At 34.8% G+C, this 18,858-nt stretch overlaps 2 protein-coding genes and 1 pseudogene across 2 annotated transcripts; 1 reads left to right on the top strand and 2 right to left on the bottom strand.

Moving 5' to 3' along the window:
* The first annotated feature begins 1,809 nt into the window (after positions 1-1,809).
* LOC120205579 (3-ketoacyl-CoA synthase 1-like) lies at positions 1,810-3,431 on the top strand. The gene has a single exon (XM_039205426.1). It carries the CDS (start codon positions 1,810-1,812, stop codon positions 3,403-3,405), a length of 1,596 nt encoding a protein of 531 aa, XP_039061357.1. The 3' UTR covers positions 3,406-3,431.
* An 845-nt stretch (positions 3,432-4,276) lies between these two features.
* On the bottom strand, positions 4,277-5,263 carry LOC120205534 (transmembrane emp24 domain-containing protein p24beta2-like). Its single transcript, XM_039205386.1, has 4 exons — positions 4,979-5,263; positions 4,709-4,895; positions 4,529-4,636; positions 4,277-4,458 (listed from the first exon to the last, which is right to left on the bottom strand). Exons 1-4 carry the CDS (start codon positions 5,198-5,200, stop codon positions 4,325-4,327), a joined length of 651 nt encoding a protein of 216 aa, XP_039061317.1. The 5' UTR covers positions 5,201-5,263; the 3' UTR covers positions 4,277-4,324.
* Positions 5,264-15,102: 9,839 nt separating this feature from the next.
* On the bottom strand, positions 15,103-17,458 carry LOC120205578 (annotated as a pseudogene).
* Between the last annotated feature and the right edge of the window lie 1,400 nt (positions 17,459-18,858).

Here is an 18,858-nt window from a genome sequence, read left to right as displayed (position 1 = left end):
TATAAAATAAATAGTGTTTTACTTTTTAAAATAATAAATAATATTATTCTTCTTAATTGTATATTGATAAAAACAAACAAAATAACAAATATAAATGATCTGAATCGAAAAGAATAAATTAAAGGTGAAAAGGGATTTTTTATCCATATTGTATACTCAATTTATCTCTTTTGTTCTTATCAGTATTAATTTAGTCATTGAAGTTGCTTAATTGCATTATTTTATATTTTATCTCTAACTTAAAATCCTAAATTATAAACACTAAATCGTAAACTATAATCTCTAAACTATAAACCCTAAACTTAAACTCTAACTTAAAGTTTATAATTTAGGGTCTTAAATTATGAATATGATATAAAATAATATAATTATAAATAAATTCAGCTTAAAATTTCCATGATTACTATCACATGCAAAGATGATGTGGTCCACTAAGTAACTTGTGATGGTGTGAGAAGAGCACGATACTTTAATATTGATATAGTGGGATCATGCATCATATTTTTTTAAATAAGATTAGAAATTCGAACTCTAATATTTGTGAATAGAGTAAATTGGGTTAGAAAGATCATCTTTGTCTCTACAATACCCATCCCGATTATTTGATCAATAGATCAAATATCGATAATTATATAAAAAATAGGAAAAGCTAACGATTTTAAAACTCAATTATAACTAAAATTAATTAATTTTATTGAATTGAATTATAAAAGATAATAGAATTTTAAAATCGAAGGTGAATTACATATTTAGTATTTAAATGATCCGTTTTGGTTCATTTTAATACTTAAAATTTGTTTTTTTTAAATGTACCTAATGTTTAATTTTTGTTTCATTTTAGTATTCCCACCGTTAAAAACTTAACGCATTTAGTATATAAAGTAACAGTTTTTGTTTATTTTAGTACCTAAATTTTTAATTTTTTTCAAAAATTAATGTTAAATTTTGAACATGGTTACTAGAATGAAACAAAAACTCAACTTTAGATATAGTTTTGAAAAAAATTAAAAGTTTAAACACTAAAACATACTAAAATGATAATTTAGTTACCAAATGCGTAGTTTACCCTAAAATTAATTAAGTAGAACCTAGGACCGTTTGGGGGGGGGTTCAGGCCGGAAAATATACTGTTTATATATATGGTGGAACGTTAGCGGCAACCTTGTTTGACCAATGGAGCCTTATTCTCTATTGCAAGTCACCTAAACTCCACCGGCCGATTTCCACGCGTCTCTCTCTCTCTCTCTTGGCCTTTTAATATACGCTTTCAGACATTGTTGAACTTTGAAACTCCACTTGGACACCCAGTTTTGTTCGATTTCAATGCAATAACCGAAGGACATCAAAGCACTCTTCAAGCTTCCTTGAAAGCAACCTCGTAATCTCACATGGCTGCACAGTCATCAATTACCAGCCCACGCAATCCCATCACCTAAAATATACCAGCATTTCCCCCAGTTTTTCCAACATTCTGACACTCAAAAAAGAAAATGGGATGTTAATCCTCTTTCAATTATTATTATAATTATTGCTAAATTACTAATCCCGTAATACATATTCTTAAGTTGGTTGAGCTGATCTATCCTTTCTTGGAGCTACCCCCCATTAATTCAACACTCTGTTTCCTTCCAACTTTCCTTCTTTTCCTTTTTCTTGTACTTATTGTTGTATTTAATTCCTACTGGTCTAGCTTCCCTCTCCCTTAGGTTTCAGAAGCAGGATTTTCCTTCTTTTTAGGTATTTTAGGTCATCTTCTTTAATTGGATGCAAGGAAAAAAGACTCATAATTCCTTGAGAGCCACTCGAACTATGGACAGGGATAGCATAGAGATGGACGAAGAGCGGCTGACGGCGGAAATGGCGTTCAAAGACTCGTCGTCTGCCGTCATCAGGATCCGTAAAAGGTTGCCTGATTTCTTACAATCTGTGAAGCTTAAATATGTTAAGTTGGGTTATGGTTATTCATGTAACCCGGCCACCGTGCTCACTCTTGCACTTATCCTGCCTTTGTTCATTGTCGCGTTGGTTCAGTTCACCGGTCTGAAACCGGACAGATTTTCCCGGTTATGGACCAACCAAGCCCTTGGGCTTGAGAGCATTGATGCTGCTACGAGACTAGCTGGTTTGTTAATCGTGTTCTTCCTCTTCGGTCTCTACTATGCAAAGCGGGCCAGGCCGGTTTACCTCGTCGACTTCTCCTGCTACAAGCCTGAAGATGATCGCAAAATGTCGGTCGACTCGTTCTTGAAGATGACTGAAGAGAGCGGCGCTTTCACGGAGGACACACTTCAGTTTCAGAGAAGGATATCGACTCGGTCCGGATTAGGCGACGAGACTTATTTCCCTAGAGGGATAACGTCTACACCGCCGAATCTGTGCATGGAAGAGGCTCGAGCTGAAGCTGAAGCTGTCATGTTCGGAGCAATCGACGAACTCTTCGCGAAAACCGGCGTTAACCCGAGGGATATCGGCATCCTTATCGTGAATTGCAGCTTGTTTAATCCGACACCGTCGCTGTCGGCCATGATCGTGAACCATTACAAGCTACGTACAGATATCAACAGCTACAACCTCGGGGGAATGGGTTGCAGTGCCGGCCTTATATCGATCGATCTCGCGAAAAACCTCCTTCGATCCAACCCCAACACGTATGCCTTGGTTGTGAGCACCGAAAACATAACTCTCAACTGGTATTTCGGGAATAATAGATCCATGCTGCTATGCAATTGCATATTCCGCATGGGTGGAGCCGCGGTTCTGTTGTCGAACAAGCCACGAGACAGGGCTCGTTCCAAGTACCAGCTCGTTCACGTGGTTCGAACCCATAAAGGAGCCGACGACAGACATTACAACTGCGTATACCAAAGAGAGGACGACAAAGGAACGATCGGAGTTTCATTGGCTCGTGAGTTGATGGCCGTGGCCGGTGAGGCTTTGAAAACCAATATCACCACGTTGGGTCCCCTTGTTTTACCGTTCACGGAGCAGTTCATGTTCTTCGTCACGCTCGTCCGGAGGAAGCTTCTGAAAGCCAAAGTGAGTCCTTATATACCCGATTTCAAGCTCGCTTTCGAGCATTTCTGTATCCACGCCGGCGGAAGGGCGGTGCTGGATGAATTGCAGAAGAACCTGCAGTTATCAGATTGGCACATGGAACCCTCGAGGATGACTCTACATAGATTCGGAAACACTTCGAGCAGCTCATTATGGTACGAACTGGCTTACACGGAGGCCAAGGGACGGGTATCGGGCGGTGACCGGGTGTGGCAGATTGCATTTGGGTCGGGTTTCAAATGTAACAGTGCTGTTTGGAGAGCTCTTAGGTTGACTCCCATGAATGAATCAAGGGGAAATCCTTGGAAGGATGAAATTGACAATTATCCCGTCAAGATATCTCTTACTTGATGTTGTTCAAGTGGCGTTCTTAATTAATTTGCATGTGAATGCTGACCTGGCTCCGAGCAGTAGGGTGTTTGCCGTTGGTGGTTGGCCGTAGGCGGTGGAATTCCTTCCTTTCTATATTATTAATTGTTCTTCAAATATATATTTTTTAATTTTCTCTACTTTAATCAAAAATATTTTCAGATAAATTGGGCACATTAAACTTGATAATTTTGTTCACATTATCCCTGGGATTAAATATGGAGTAATATTTTATACGATAAATTACGTATTTAATACTTAAACTACATATTTAAGTATAATTTTAGTTTTAATCCGTTTTAATATTTAAATTTTTTATTTTTTTAAAATTATATATAACATTTAGTTTTATTTTAATTTAATATCCCACCATTAAAACTTAACGAATTTAGTACCTAAATTATCAATTTTTATATGATTTAGCACCTAAACATTTAGTTTTTATAAAATATTCTTTGGAATTATACCTAAATTTATAACAGTCTAAAATTTATGTGGTGAATATTAGTGGTGGCGGATACGGAGCGGGTAAGATCATAAACCCATCACCTACCCACTACCCAGGACAAGTATGACTTTTTATATTCACATATATCCACTTCTTACTAAAGTTATATCCATTCCACCCCGATTAGAATGAGTATAGTACGAAATCTACGAAATTGTACTCATCTATCATCCCTATCTATGCGTATGGCATACAGGACAAGGGTCGAGCATTGCCAATGTTTGGTGAATACAATGCTGCAACAGCCGAGGGATTTACGGTAATCTTCAACAAAATTTGATTCATATTGGTGGTACTAATATTAAGTACAAAACAAGTTCGGGTTAAACTACAGATAGAGTGCGAAAAGATGAACAAAATACCAAACTGGAAAGCTAATGTTATAAGAGGGGATTACACTCGGGATGTTCCAAGCTTTCGTTCGAACATGCGTTTCAAAAGGAAAACTTGGAGGATACTTGTGGCTATAAGTGCAGCTGATTCGAACATTGCCTTATGAAGTGCTCGTCGTTCCAAGTTATCATTCACTGCACCCACCATGTTCAAAAATGTCAAAAATGAAAAACTCTGGAGATTAAAACATTTCAAAGCTAATACCTATAGCCTGTCGATCGGTCTGAGCCTCGATCCAGTGCTGTTCGAATTGGATGTTGTAAAGAGCTTCCTCCAACCTTGATATCTGATCCATCAAAGGATCGATATGCTCTGCAAACATCATTTACAAAGATAGATAATCCCCTTTCTTTCTCAAATGGAAAACCAATCATTTTAACTCACCATTTTTTGCATGCTGATGATTGTACGTAAAATGCCCGACTTGTATATCAAAATCAATGGTTTCGTGGTAAGGGGATTTGTTAGTGAAGCAGAAGCTGTAAACCCCTTTCTTGTGGACAACAAACTCGTACTTGTCACTTATTTTGTTATGAAATTCATGAATCTGGTCTCCTGTTGGTCCCTTTATCTGCTCGTCTCACCATTATTTTTCAGCACAACGAATCTGATGAAACGATTTAAAACCCAGAAAAAAGGAAAGAGAAAGATTACCACAAGATCGACGCCTTCGTCGCTGACATGCCAAGGGGTATCAGCCTTAATCCCGACGAAAGAGACATGAACGGTGTCGCCTTCGTACTCGACATCATGGGACAAACATTCTTCCCTGTCTATCACGAATCTCACCCCTTGTGTTACTTTTAAGCTCCATAGAAAAAAACCCATTGCTACCCATGCAATTTCAACGCTTCTTTTCCATCTTCTTCCCCTCATCTCTACGAAACAAAAACAGAATCCTACAGCTTTAGATCATTGTTGGTTGGTGTTGTTTTTAACAAGATTGGACCAGGTTGAAAAGTTGCCTGTTTTAGAAACCGGAAGAACAGAACAGAAACTCAATACCAATGTTAAAGTGGGTGTTTTGGTGGAAACTCGTAACTGTTGTTCGTTAGTTTGACCGCGAATTACACGTGTGGTTAAATTAAACGTGTGGTTAATCCTATTGTTCCTGGAAACTTGATGGAAAACGTGTGACATACAAGAAACTGAGAAATCGTAGAGAGAAGAGAATAGACGAAGAGATCTACCTGTGAGTGACGACGACGATGATTAGGTCACTGAGATTGAGAGAGATGAGTGAGACGATAATAGATACAAAAGATTAGGAGAGGTGCATTGGCAAACAACTATCCCTTGAGTCTATTCTCTTGTACGGATTTTTCATGTACGGATTTTAAAAAAAAATTTATCTCTATAATCTCAAAATCAATAAAATGTCTCACTGAAAAAAAAGGAAAAAATAAATAAACAAAATGTATTGTTGATATTGTGACTTTTAATTATATTGAATTTTTCGAGCACCAGGAATATAAGGATGTAAGGTTTTACAGAAGATCATTATAAATCGACGTTGAACTACCGCTTCGATCACCATTGGCGGTGGTCGAAACTCCTAAACTCATCTTAAAATCTTGGATTTCCTACCCACGACTCATATCCAAATCTAGAAATACCCAACAGGGAATCCAAACTCGTCAAAACCCTCTCCGGCTTCTAACCCCGGCGACCCCCAGAACAAGCATGCATGGACTTGAAGGTTTCGAAAGATCCTTGCCTTTATGATTCCCAGACTTCGACGACTGAAGTTCCGACGAGGAACCTGGACGATGACCCCATAAACTCTAAGGTAAACTACTCTGCTCTTCACTCTTTTTTTTTTAGTTTCGAACGTGCTTTGAACAAAAATGGGGAAAAAACGTTGCTGAGATATGAAACAGTTGAATATATTGAGAAGATCCCCTTACATGTTCAATTCCGGATTTCTTTTATATCCTTGCTGGTAGAGTTGAGGTTTACAAACGAATACCAAGGATAGATTTTCATTTGATCTTTTCGCACTCTGTTCCATGTTCGTGGAATATTGTGGCGAAGATAAATAGGGATATTCATACAAGAAAATGTAAAAGTATAACCTCAAATCAATGCATCTATAGTGAAAATGTTTATAATAAACGTGATTGATTATGTTAAAACAAAAATCAAAATTCGTAAAAGATTCGTACGAGCATAACAATTGTTGAGTAAACATAATTTCCCTTTTTCTGTTTCAATTAGATTTTGAACTTGAAAGTTTATCCACATATATATGTAGAATAAGTTACAGAAAAATTTGCATGGCCAGCCTAGATTCAAGATTTAACTTTCAACCATTTGTAACTCTTGTAATTACTCTTGTAACTGGCACAATAAACAATTCATTATCTACTTTGAAACTAATTGTTAGAATTACTGTCCAAATACATTCAAACGTTCACATATAGAATTTCATAAACTAAATGTTACAATTTTAATTTTAAAGAAATCAAACGACAACTAATCAATTAGCTATTACCCTCTAAAAAATTTAATCAAACAGATCATTATGCAACCTATAAATATCAGAGTTAAAATTCTTTCACATTCTTTATTTGATCAGAACATTCGTGCAGACGTGTCGAAGACACCTATCACCACAAGCCAAGAGCCACAAGCCATGCCAATGATATTTCCCACTTAATGTGGGATAATGTCTAAGAATTACCAACATTCTCCCACTAATGTGAAAGAATTCTTGAACTAACATTTTCTTAGATAAATAACATTTTCAGAAGAGCGATAGCGAAATTAGTTGCTTAAGCACTAGTGAACGTATCTTGAACTAGTACATAGTAATGATGAACAATCATTCTCTTAGATAAATGAAATTAGTCTTGAACTTTCTAAGATGTGGGTAAACTCATAACACACAACTAACCCCTTCATCCACCGAAGCCCTCGATGTGTATATATATATATATATATATATACACATATGAAAGTATATATTTGGCCATCTTAACTTAGGATTTTAGTAAGTGTACTTATAAAAATAGTCCAACGTTTTTCATAAAATGTAGCTAATCCTTCTCACTTACTTAGGTTATTTCATCAGGTTTATCTCAACATAAACCACCCTAAAATCGGGCTATGAAATTATTAAGAGCTTTTGTAACAACTCAACCTCTCAATAGGTATGGTGACTTTATTCAATTTCATTTTAAATGAACCACCCAAACTCTAGGATAAGAAATCATTAAGAATAAATATTCAACCTCATTGATTAGTGAATTCAATATGTCATTCTCATTAGGACCATCCAGATTCTTGGATTTTAATTCATTAAGAGTTTTTTTTTATATAAAACTAAACATTTCTAGTGGTAAGTTCACCTTGTCCTTCTCAAATAGGACTACACACTCAACTATGAGTTATGAACTTATTAAGAACAAATCTTCAACCAAAGTCGATAAATTAATCAAGTCTTTCTCACTAAGACCACTCAAAGCCTGAGTTATGAATTTATTTAGAGCAATTAAGTTCATCCTCTGCATGTACATTATTTGTCATAGGGAAAGGTAGGTAGAAATGTACACTATGACTCTTTCCATGGCTTCGTTTGACCATATTGAACTTATATAACTAAGTTGGTTATCCACCATGAGCTCCTCAACCAATGGGCTTTAAACAAATCCCCTCGATGAATCTAGGACCAGTTTCTTGCTTAACCCTTTGGTAAACATATCTGCTAGGTTCTTTTCTGACTTCACATACTCTAAATAGAGTACTTCATTCCTTATTAAGTGTCTAACATATTCATGTCTTATGAGAATGTACCTTTTCTTACAATTATAAGCTTGGTTCTTAGCCACACAAATCACAGCTCGTGAATCACACAATAAGCATATCTTTTCTTATCACATCCAAACATACTGTGTACAAAACCTTTCAAACTAGCTTCTTTTGAGTGAAGAACTAACATAATTTTGTTTCCAGCATCAATTCAGTCTTGAACAACAACAATCTTAAGCAACCAATATTCATATAATTCGAAAAACTTCAATTCTCACCCAACACTTGATGTCAAACTTAAAACAGGAGTAAATCATGAGCAGTAGTGAACTTTAATATCAAAGAAAAGAAATATCAGTTGGGTTGAAGAATTAGAAAATAACTGGAAAGCAATACTTGAATAAAACTCTCTATGTTCCTATGATCAACACCAAATCAACAAAATCAATGTCACTAGTTTATTAAAACTTCACACTGGATGTCAAACATTGGTAAACCAATTCAGTAATGGCAGATCCAAAGTAGCGAGTATAGAATATACACATGTAAAACCAAATACATACAACCAACAAAGAAAACTCACCAGAAACTAAGTTCATACCAAATTCAAATTCTAACACTTAAAAAAATATTTCAATCCGAAATTAATTCAAACCTCAATCCATGCCTGTAATGTTGACATCTTCAAAAAAAATGCAATGGGTTAAATCTCACAATAGTAACTGACTTGATATAGATGTCGATTAATGAAGAAAATAAAACTGTCGATGAGTGATCACGAAAGGGAGCAACAATATCGATAGAAAATAAAGATAATGAGATAAACAAGATAAGAAAATAACCGCATAGAGGAGATTCATGGTGACTGAGAAGGTGACGTCAAGAACTTAATGAATGATAAAACATGTCTTTAGATTATTACGACAACAGTTGAGAAAGTCAATCACCGTAGAAGAAAAAAACACATTAGGATCATTAGAAATAAGTAGTAAGGACAATGACAACAACATTGAACGAAACTTGTGGTCAGACTTGAGATACTTTACATAGGCAAGAAAGCAACGAATATTTCGATCATCAGAATGATGGCTGAAGTAGTGAACGGATCAACAACAAATAAGTGATTGATGATATAGGCGATTATGGAGATTGAATCAAAACTGAAAAACAAAAAAAATGGAACGAAAGAAACACAATTTCAAGATCTTTGGCTCTAATACCATGTGAGAATTGAGGCATGATTGTCGGAAGGTGACCGGATTGTGAGATACAATAACTTTGTTAGAGAGGTTTTATTAACCAAACAATAACATATATATTATTAAAAAGTAAAAATGGGCTCTTCAAAAAAGGTACAAAAACTATGATTTCAATGGTTATTTATAATACATACAACCAAATCATAAATTGCTCAACATATTATGACCTAATCAATTAATAAACTAGAAACACAATAGATTATTAATTGCTAATTACAACTTATTCCTAATACAAAAGCTTTCTTCTAGCCCTGGAATGATGAATTTCTCTATCCCTGGTAAGAAAACAATAACTTGTATTAAAATTTTTTGAATGAAAAATCAGGATATAAAAGCACTTATGTAACATTGAAGAATTAAAATAGAAAAAAGAAAAAATGAACAAGATAAGCAATAACAACCTTAAAAATTAGTGTGGCTCTAGTCATCATATATTCCTCACTCGTCGTTGTTCACAATTTTATCGGACAATTGTTAATGAATTGTTCTCTTTCGAACAAAACAACTTTTGAGTAACTAAAAAATGTGTATACAAACAAGACAAATAAGTAAAATATACTAACCCTAAAATGAAAAGGGTATACGTTGATCTCTTATGAAGCAGTGAGATTCATATTTCGGAATCCGTAAAAATCATTTGGATAGTCAAATTCTACATATTGATTATAGTATTTTTTTTTTCCCATGATAACTTTTTATGAGGTTTATATTGGGGCATTGAGACTCAAATAATCTCCTATCTTTTTATTCATGTGGTTAACAAAAATATTCATGATAACTTTTTATGAGGTTTATATTGGGGCATTGAGACTCAAATAATTGGGCCCGAAGGTTACTTGCTAGGCCCATACGGTGAATAAATTCACACGAAGGCGTCGCTTTCGCCCCCACTTAAAAGGGTTCGGAGCTCGGGTATAGAGCCTGAGATGAAAACTTTGAAAAATCTGAAATCATTAAAAAATGTTAGTACAACTATTTATTTAAAAAATAATCAAGGGGCAAATAATTGGAATCGAATAAATAAATTAAAATTTAAATTTACAATTTTTGCATAAAAAGACAACCGAAAATTAATTCTGGCCTGACTCACTTACCTGTCCCCAGCAGAGTCGCCAAGCTGTCGGAACCGTCTTTCGGTTGGGCCCCAGAATTGGGCTTCGACTTGGATTAAACAAATTGGAGTCGCCACCGACCACTTTAAAACGAATTTAGGTGGGCCGGACACCATCTTACCTGATCTGCGTCGTACCAGAAACGTGTCGGGTTCGGGAGTCGGTTACGGTCGAGGAAGGATTAGCACCCTTGAACCGCCCTTTCGGTACCAATTAATTTGTCGGTTGTCTTTAATTGCGAAAATTAGAATTTAAATTAAAATTAAATTCATTCGATCCGAATTACTTACCATTTGATCGGTTGAAATCATGACTGAAACAAAATATGTTAGATAAAAAGCGAAAACAAAATGCTAATAAATAAAAAATATAAATAATAATAATAATAATAATGAAAGAAAGAAATAATAAAATAATAATAAAAGGTTAAATTAAAAAAATATTTAAAAAGTAAAATAAAAAATAAAGATAAAACTTAGGATCAAATTGGAACAAATTGAGCTTAATGAATTAGAAAAGGAACTGCAAAAGAACAAATAAAAAGTTAGGGGACCAATTCACAGAATATAAAAAAAATATAAATAGGGACCAAATTGATTAAATCAGAAATATGGAGGCCAATTTACAGGTAGTGACCAAATTGAACTGCGACTCAAAATGATAGGGACTGCGGAAAGGATTTAAGAATCCTTTATTTGCACACTGGTCCCTCGTATATAAATGCCCAAACACACCTTTTCTCAGCTCATTTTCACCATTTTCTCACAGATTCTTCTCTCCCAAACGAGAGAAGGCTCTGAAGCCCCCTCCCTTGGCGATTCCGACCACCTGCCGACGCTGTCCACAACCACCAAAGCCCCTCAAAATACTCCTCTCCACCCCGTAAACCTAAATATGTGACTCAAAAACACAAAATATGCCCCTACCGGCGCAGATCTAGGCGTAAAGATTCGATTTTTACCCTTAAAACCCTTCGTATCCCGACGTTTTTCGTTCCTCACGGTGGTGCTTTTCCTCGCGCCAAGGGTTTCGATCCTTTCTTTGATATATTTTGCTTTGTATCTTGGATGTATTTGGTAGTTGTGGTTTGATGGGTTTTTGATGTCTTCTGGTTTCTGGTTTTTGTGACTCTGGTGTACTGTTGGCTTCAGTTGATTTTCGTGGTTGGTTACTTTGACCTTGTTGATGGTCTCACTCTCGTTGTTTGTTTGTGGTTGTTTAATTCTCGACGATGCTCTCTGTGGGTTCTGTTTGGTTCCCGATAACCCCTCCCCGTACTGTGTTGGTCGTGGGTTTTTTATAACCCCCACCGGCCGTTGGGAGTCCCGACGATCTCGGGATCGTGGTTGGTTGGCCGGGGATTTCGGGATGGGTCAGTCCCGATCCCCTCGGCCGGAAATCTCGGTGACCGGTGTGTGGTGGCGTTCAGGCTTCTGGTAACCTTGATTTGATCTTGACCGTTGGATTGGGTCAGATCCAACGGTCCAAGATCGGCCGCGGCTGATAGCTCTTTGTGGGTTAAACAAACCCTGATTCCCTTGCTATGTTGGCCGTTGATCTCTTTGTTGATCCAACGGTCCCCTGTTGTGTGGCGCTGACATATACTGGAACCCTAATTTGACCTCTGGGCTGGATCAGGCCCGTCTGACTGGATTTGGACCCGTTTTTGGACCTGGAGAGAAGAAAAAAAATATATGAAATTAAATTAAATTAAATTAATAAAATAAAATAAATAATATGATATAAACTATATAATATATATATTTCAAAAATATGTTTTAGAAAACTATATATTATACTTAAAAAAAAATTCCAAAACTATATATTACATAGTTTTCAAAACGTTTTAAAAATATTATATAAGTTTTCAAAAAATGTTTTTAAAACTATATATTATATAATTTCACAAAAAATGTTTTTAAAACTATATACTATATATGTTTTCAAAATGTTTTAAAAACTATATAATATATATAAACGTTTTCAAAATGTTTTCAAAACTATATATTATATATATTTTCAAAATATTTTCAAAAACTATATAATATATAAATTTTCGAAAATCATTTTCTGAAAATTATATATTATATTTTGTCAAAAACATTTTTACAAACTATAATAAAAACACAATAACTCCGGGCGAAAATGAGTGTCCACAAGTATCTAAAAAAAATTGTAATCATTCAAATCTTCATCAATCTTGTAGAAAAAATGATTGGGTATGATTTAATAAAAAAATTCATAATTTCATATTTATCTTAATTATCAATCTTTACTATTAATAATTTTTTTAACTTTCTCTTTTTTAAAGGTTTAATACAAAAATATGTGCCCAAACTATGTCTCGAAAAATATTTTAATACCCAAAGAATGTTTCGCTATAAATATGTATCTAACGTTTTCTCAATTATACTTTTAGGTGCATACTATTTATTTTTAATTTTTTAGTAATACAATATTATTTTTTAATTAAAAATAAAAATGTTCAAATTTTCTAATAATAAATAAGTTATTGATGAAAGGTAGAGGTGATTATGAAAAGTGAATCAACACTGAAAAATTGGAAAAAAATTTAAACAGAGCGAAAGAAACACGGTTTCAAGATCATTGGCTATGATACCATGTAAGAATGGAAGCATGGTTATCAAAAGATAGTCGAATGGTGAGTGACAGTAACTTTGTTATGAATGATGGGTTTTATTAACCAAACAATAATATATTTATTATTAAATAATGAAAATGAGTTCTTCAAAAAAGGTACCAAAATCTATTACTTCAATGGTTATTTATAAGTCATATAATCAAATCATAAATTGCCTAACAGATTATGGCCTAATTAATTAACAAAATAACAAACTAATAGATGATTAATTGTTAATTACAACTTATTCCTAACACAAAAGTTTTCTTATAGCCCTGGAATGACGAATCTATATATCTCTGGTAAGAAAAATAATAGTGTGTGTTAAAATATTTTAAACAGAAAATCTAGACATAAAAGTAAACTTATGTAATATTGAAGAATTAAATAGAAAAAGAAAAAATAGACAGAAAAACAACAATAACCTTAAAAATTAGCGTTGTTATAGTGTAGGACTAGACATCATCAACATATCCTCCTGACCCGATGTTGTTTACAAGTTTATCGGGAACTTTTTCAATCAATTGTTCTCCTCCGAACAAGACAACTTTTGAGTAACTAAAAAATGTGTACAAAAACAAGACAAAAGGTGAGATATACTAACCCTAAAATAAAAAGGGTGTACCTTGATCTCTTTTGAAGCAGTGAGATTCATTTTTTGGAATTCGTAAAATTCATTGATCAATCGTCGAACTGTCACCCTCTCTTCACCACCCACACATTGATACATCGTCGTCCTTACATCACTAAAAATTCCTAAATCTAAAATTCCAAAATCAAAATCCCTAGTTCCCAATTTCAATTTCCTAACCCAATCAGTCGCTGACTATCTCCGACCATCATTGTCATCGCCGAAGGGTTGGATTTTAAGATTTATACATGTCACTACCTAATTGGTATGAAAATATAAAATTATTAAACTAAATATATAAAATGTTAAATTAAGGTCTAAAATATAAAAAATTACATTTATTTTTATGGTAAATCTTCCACTTATTACAATTAAAAATATATAATTTATTTAAATATAAATAAAATATTATATTTGTTTAATTTTTTATGTTTAATTTTATTTTATAATTTTTTATATTCTAATTTATTTATTTATTTTTTACCGTTAATAAAATTTAAAAAATTAATACAATTTGTTGTAAACATTAAATAATTAGGGATTTTTGGCCCAGTGGTTTGGGTGGTTAGCTACTCAATCTTTCGCTGTGATATTGGTTTAATTCTCCAGAGATGTAAATATGTTTCCTTTATTTTCACTTCATGAATGGTCACATGTGTCACCAGCTGATTAGATGAAAAATTTATTTAATTAAATAAAATTTATAAATAAAATCATATAATCATGTATTGACACGTGTCACCTCCTACTCGAATGATTAATTTATTAAGTTAATTTATTTAATTGAATTAAAATAGTGACTAAATTGATAGAATGCATAAATATTGAGGATCAAAATATGCCAATTTTATTAACTGACACGTCACCACCTCTGTTAAAAATTAACGATCGGTGACTTGATTGAAGCATTTAAATAGTTGGGTGGTCTGATTGATCAAATTGAAACATTAATGATCAATATGAAAATGGGTAATAGTCAAGAGGTCATGTGACCCATTTAAATATTAAATAAATTTTTAAGATGTAAGTGAAATATAACATCTAAATTTATATTGTGCATCATCTTACTCATAATCACATGTTTATTTATGTTGATATACATAAAGTATGTTTAATAGAAGTATATGTGATTTTAGCCATGTGCTTTACGTAATTAGGAGGATAAAGTTTAAATAAATAAAGTTGTGTTCGTATTTATAAACATATTTATCTAATGTTAGTGAATATTTTTTATGTTAAAGAATGTTTAGAAAAATGGTGAAATTATGTCACTAATCCTTAAATGTTTTAGGTTTTATAATTTGAACTCCAAAATTCATATAGTGTTCAATTTAGTGCTTACATTTACCATTATTTAAAATGTAAAAGAAAAAGAGATAACCGGATAAACGAAACGAGTAATTAATAAATGAGTTTTTTAGTAAACACTAACAGACTGAGCACAATTCTATTTATGGTCCTTAGTTTATTAAATAACATTTGCTTCAAATATTGTGTTGAAAAGTACACACTCTTGCCTGTTTAAAAGTTTTCCCAGGTCTACACAAATAACCATTGGCCGGAGAACAGTGAACATCCTGTGAGCAAACGCAGAGCCCTTCCAATGAGCATCCTTCCTTTAACATCGTGACCCCATTTCTCAACCCAAGAACCTGATCGGTCCACTCACTCGAAAACAACCCCAACGGATCATATTTATTTTTAACCTTCAAAAACTCCCCGCCTTTCTTGTACTTCTTTATCACTCCGTCGAACGCCAGGTTCCGATTCTTCCCCCAGTGCGGCAACGCACCGTATTTGAACAGCGCCATCTGCTCGATCTCTTCCAAAATGTCTTGGTAAAGCCTGGGGACCGTCGGGTCTTTGCTTCTGTAATAGGAGATGTCGAAATCTATTGCGTCTTCTTGATTGCCTAAGTAAGCGGTTGAGGCTTTCACGTAACGCATGAGGATGCCGTTGTAGAGTTCCAGGCCGCAGAGTGATTTAGGATCCATTGCAACCAGCTTCTGAACGTCTTCGATGAAGCTTTTCACGACGGATAAGCTGACGGAGAATGTGGTTTGGTGGAAGAACTCGCCCTTGATTCTTGGATCCCAACCGCACGCGGTGATGAGCGCGTCTTCGAGACTGTCGAGGCATGTTCCCGATGACTGGAGGCGGTTGTGGAATCCAATGACCGGATAGCACGTGAATATTACGCCGTTGTTTGTCAATCCATAAGCAGCCGTTTGCAGTGTGGATACGATCACCTTTGCATTGAGGCACTTCCCATTAGCATCTCGAAGGGATTCCTGGGTTTCCTCTGAAACATTAAACCAAATCGTAAACAAAACAAATAGTGTCGAAATCGATATGGTAGTTGATGAAGTTCATGCATGCATGTATGGTCGAATTATTCATCAAGTAACGAACCCGTGGATCTGGTAAGTGCCAAAGCAAGTGAAGGAGTGGACCGAAACGGCGTAAAATCGTAGAGACCATTGCCGGACTTATTAATCGACACCCGATCGTCGATTCTGTAGACGGCCTTGCGTTGGCTTGGATACCAAATTATGTCTGCAAATTCATGCAGCTTGCCGAAGCTCACTGCTTCGTCTCCCAAATCTTTGTCATCCTTTGTCACGTATGTGATTGATCGTTTGAAAGGGATTGAAGTTTCAAAGTCACCTATACGAAAAACGAAAATTTATTATATGGATCATATGTGGTTTCAAATTAATAATATTTTTATTAATTATTCTCAAATTTATTTTGAATTTAAATATACTGCATTTTAATATTTAAATTCTAATTTAATAATACTTTACTTTCATACAAAATTTTCAATATTAAAATGCTACATATTTCAGTTTAATAAGAAGAATTAATATAAAGTGCTAATTGTATTTTGAATATAAATACTTACATTAACACTACACCAAAAATTTCCATTGACTTAATTTGGGTTCCAACAATAAATAAAATAAATAGGATCATGAATGCTTGTCCACAAGGAGAACACACATTAAATTGTACTATTACTTACGTACATGTGAAATTACACCAAGGACCCCAAGCGAAACCTTAGCTGCATCGAAATCTTGGTCCCTCTCATTTAACACCCTGACCTTAGCATACCCTTCATCGGCTCCGGCAGGGCTTACAATTCGCATCTCCACCACATAATCATGGACCGCGCTCCCTTTCTCCCACAACGAGCTCCCATGAGCTCCCGTACCTAAAATCCCACCAATGGTGAGCCCCCACCAGTACGGTGCATAAGGCAATGCTAATCCAACCTTGGCGGCTTCATTAATCAACTGTCTCAACGTGACACCGCTCTCCACCGTCATCGTCATTGCCGCTTTGTCGGTTTTCACTACCCGGTTAAGGTGCTTGGTGCTGATAAGCAACCCGTCTTGGCCGTCGGGGCAGACCAACTTCGGGATGCTCTGAGAGAAACGTGTCACCACTTTCATTTTCCTCCTGGCTTCGGTCGCGGCCGATAGGACTGAAACCAGCTCTTGTTCGGTCTTCGGGTATGCCACGTTCCCCGCCCGACAGATGGCTCGGTCGGGGAACATGCCGTAAGAGTTCGTGACGGTGAAATTCAAATCATTCTTCGAACATTTGACGGGCTCCGCCGGGGGAGTGCAACTCACCGCAACAACCAATAGAAAGAGGCATGCCCATAGGAGAAGCTCATGAAACATGGTTTCCTGTTTTGAACGTAACATTGATACCGAGTTTATGGTGCCAAATGATTGAGGAAATCTCTTGGCTATATAATTTTATCTTCTCAACTATTAAGCAGTAATGTAGCTTAAAAGGGGGACCTGGCGAGAAACGCAATACATTGCTTTAAATGCTTTCAAGTTAAGGACTTTCCAAAAGGTAACTCATGGAGAAATAGTTTTGAAGGTAAAGAATACAAATGGTAACACGAATCAATTTACCTTAATGATTAAAAAAATCGTTATTATTTTTAAGAGTTACGTGTTCAAGAACACAAAACCACCCCATTATGCTGTTTGTGGAGTATTGTTTTATGGAAGTACATACATAAAATTTTATGTTGAGGGATGAATGTAAATTTAGGAGGCAAATTTGAACTTATAAAATTTCAGGGACGAAAACAGATTTTTAATCTAAAATACATTAAAAAATCTATAATATATAATAATTTTAAATTTTCAGAGGGACAACTGCCCACACTCGTCCCCTCGATTCATCCAGTGGAGAGTCATAGCTTGGTCAGGTACCTACCCTGAAATCCAAATTTTCTTCGATTAGTTACTTATTTTACTGATGGTGTACACTCTGAAATTTTTTATGTTCACCCTGAAATCTGAGTTTTCTTCGTTTAGTTACTTACTTTACGAAAGGTACTCAACCTTCAGTCCAGGTATAATTATCACCATGTTGACAATATGGCCTGACTTAAAACAAAAGTTAGGCGAGATGCAACTGTTCTCAGGGCACAGCTTATTTATTTATTTTCTTTTTTTCATTTAAGTTCATTTTTCAAGTCTCCTTTGGAGTCGGGCAAACTACTGATTAAACATTTATATCATTTTTTTTTTCTATTTATATCTTTTCTTTATTGAAGAATACAAAATTAAATATTTGTCTTATTAATTCGATCAAATGGTAAAAATAGAATTTAATATAATTATTCGTATTTAAATCTTATAAATGAAAATTTATCGATCGAATTATTAGCTAACCAACTCGACCTACACGCGGAATTGAGTGATTGTATCAATGACAAAGATGTGTGAAGGGTAATTTGAATTAGAAAAAAAAAACACATCAGAGGTCCATGTATTTTTGAAAAAAATCAATATAACCCTCGTATTATTTTTTCTTTCATCGTGGCCCTCCAACTCAAAAATAAATTCAATATGACTTTTTGATCAATATATTTCCGTTGTCTACCATTATAGTGTTGGCGTGGCAGTTCACGGTGCTGACATGGTGATCTGTGGTGCTTATGTGGCATTTTATATGTTATGTTTGAGTTACCAATTTAGCTCATTTTTCAAGTTATCTGTCACGTTATCGATCACCGTGAACTGTCACGTCAGCACTGTAGTGGTCAACGAAAAAAAAAAATTAGTCAAAGGGTCACATTGGATTTATTTTCTGAGCTGGAGGGCCAC

Source organism: Hibiscus syriacus, unplaced genomic scaffold (assembly GCF_006381635.1).
Source record: "Hibiscus syriacus cultivar Baekdansim isolate YM2019G1 unplaced genomic scaffold, ASM638163v2 tig00012523_pilon, whole genome shotgun sequence".
In the NCBI taxonomy this organism is placed as follows: Eukaryota; Viridiplantae; Streptophyta; class Magnoliopsida; order Malvales; family Malvaceae; genus Hibiscus; species Hibiscus syriacus.
The sequence above is the reverse complement of the archived record's forward strand: the minus strand, read 5'-3'. Positions and strand labels throughout refer to the sequence as shown.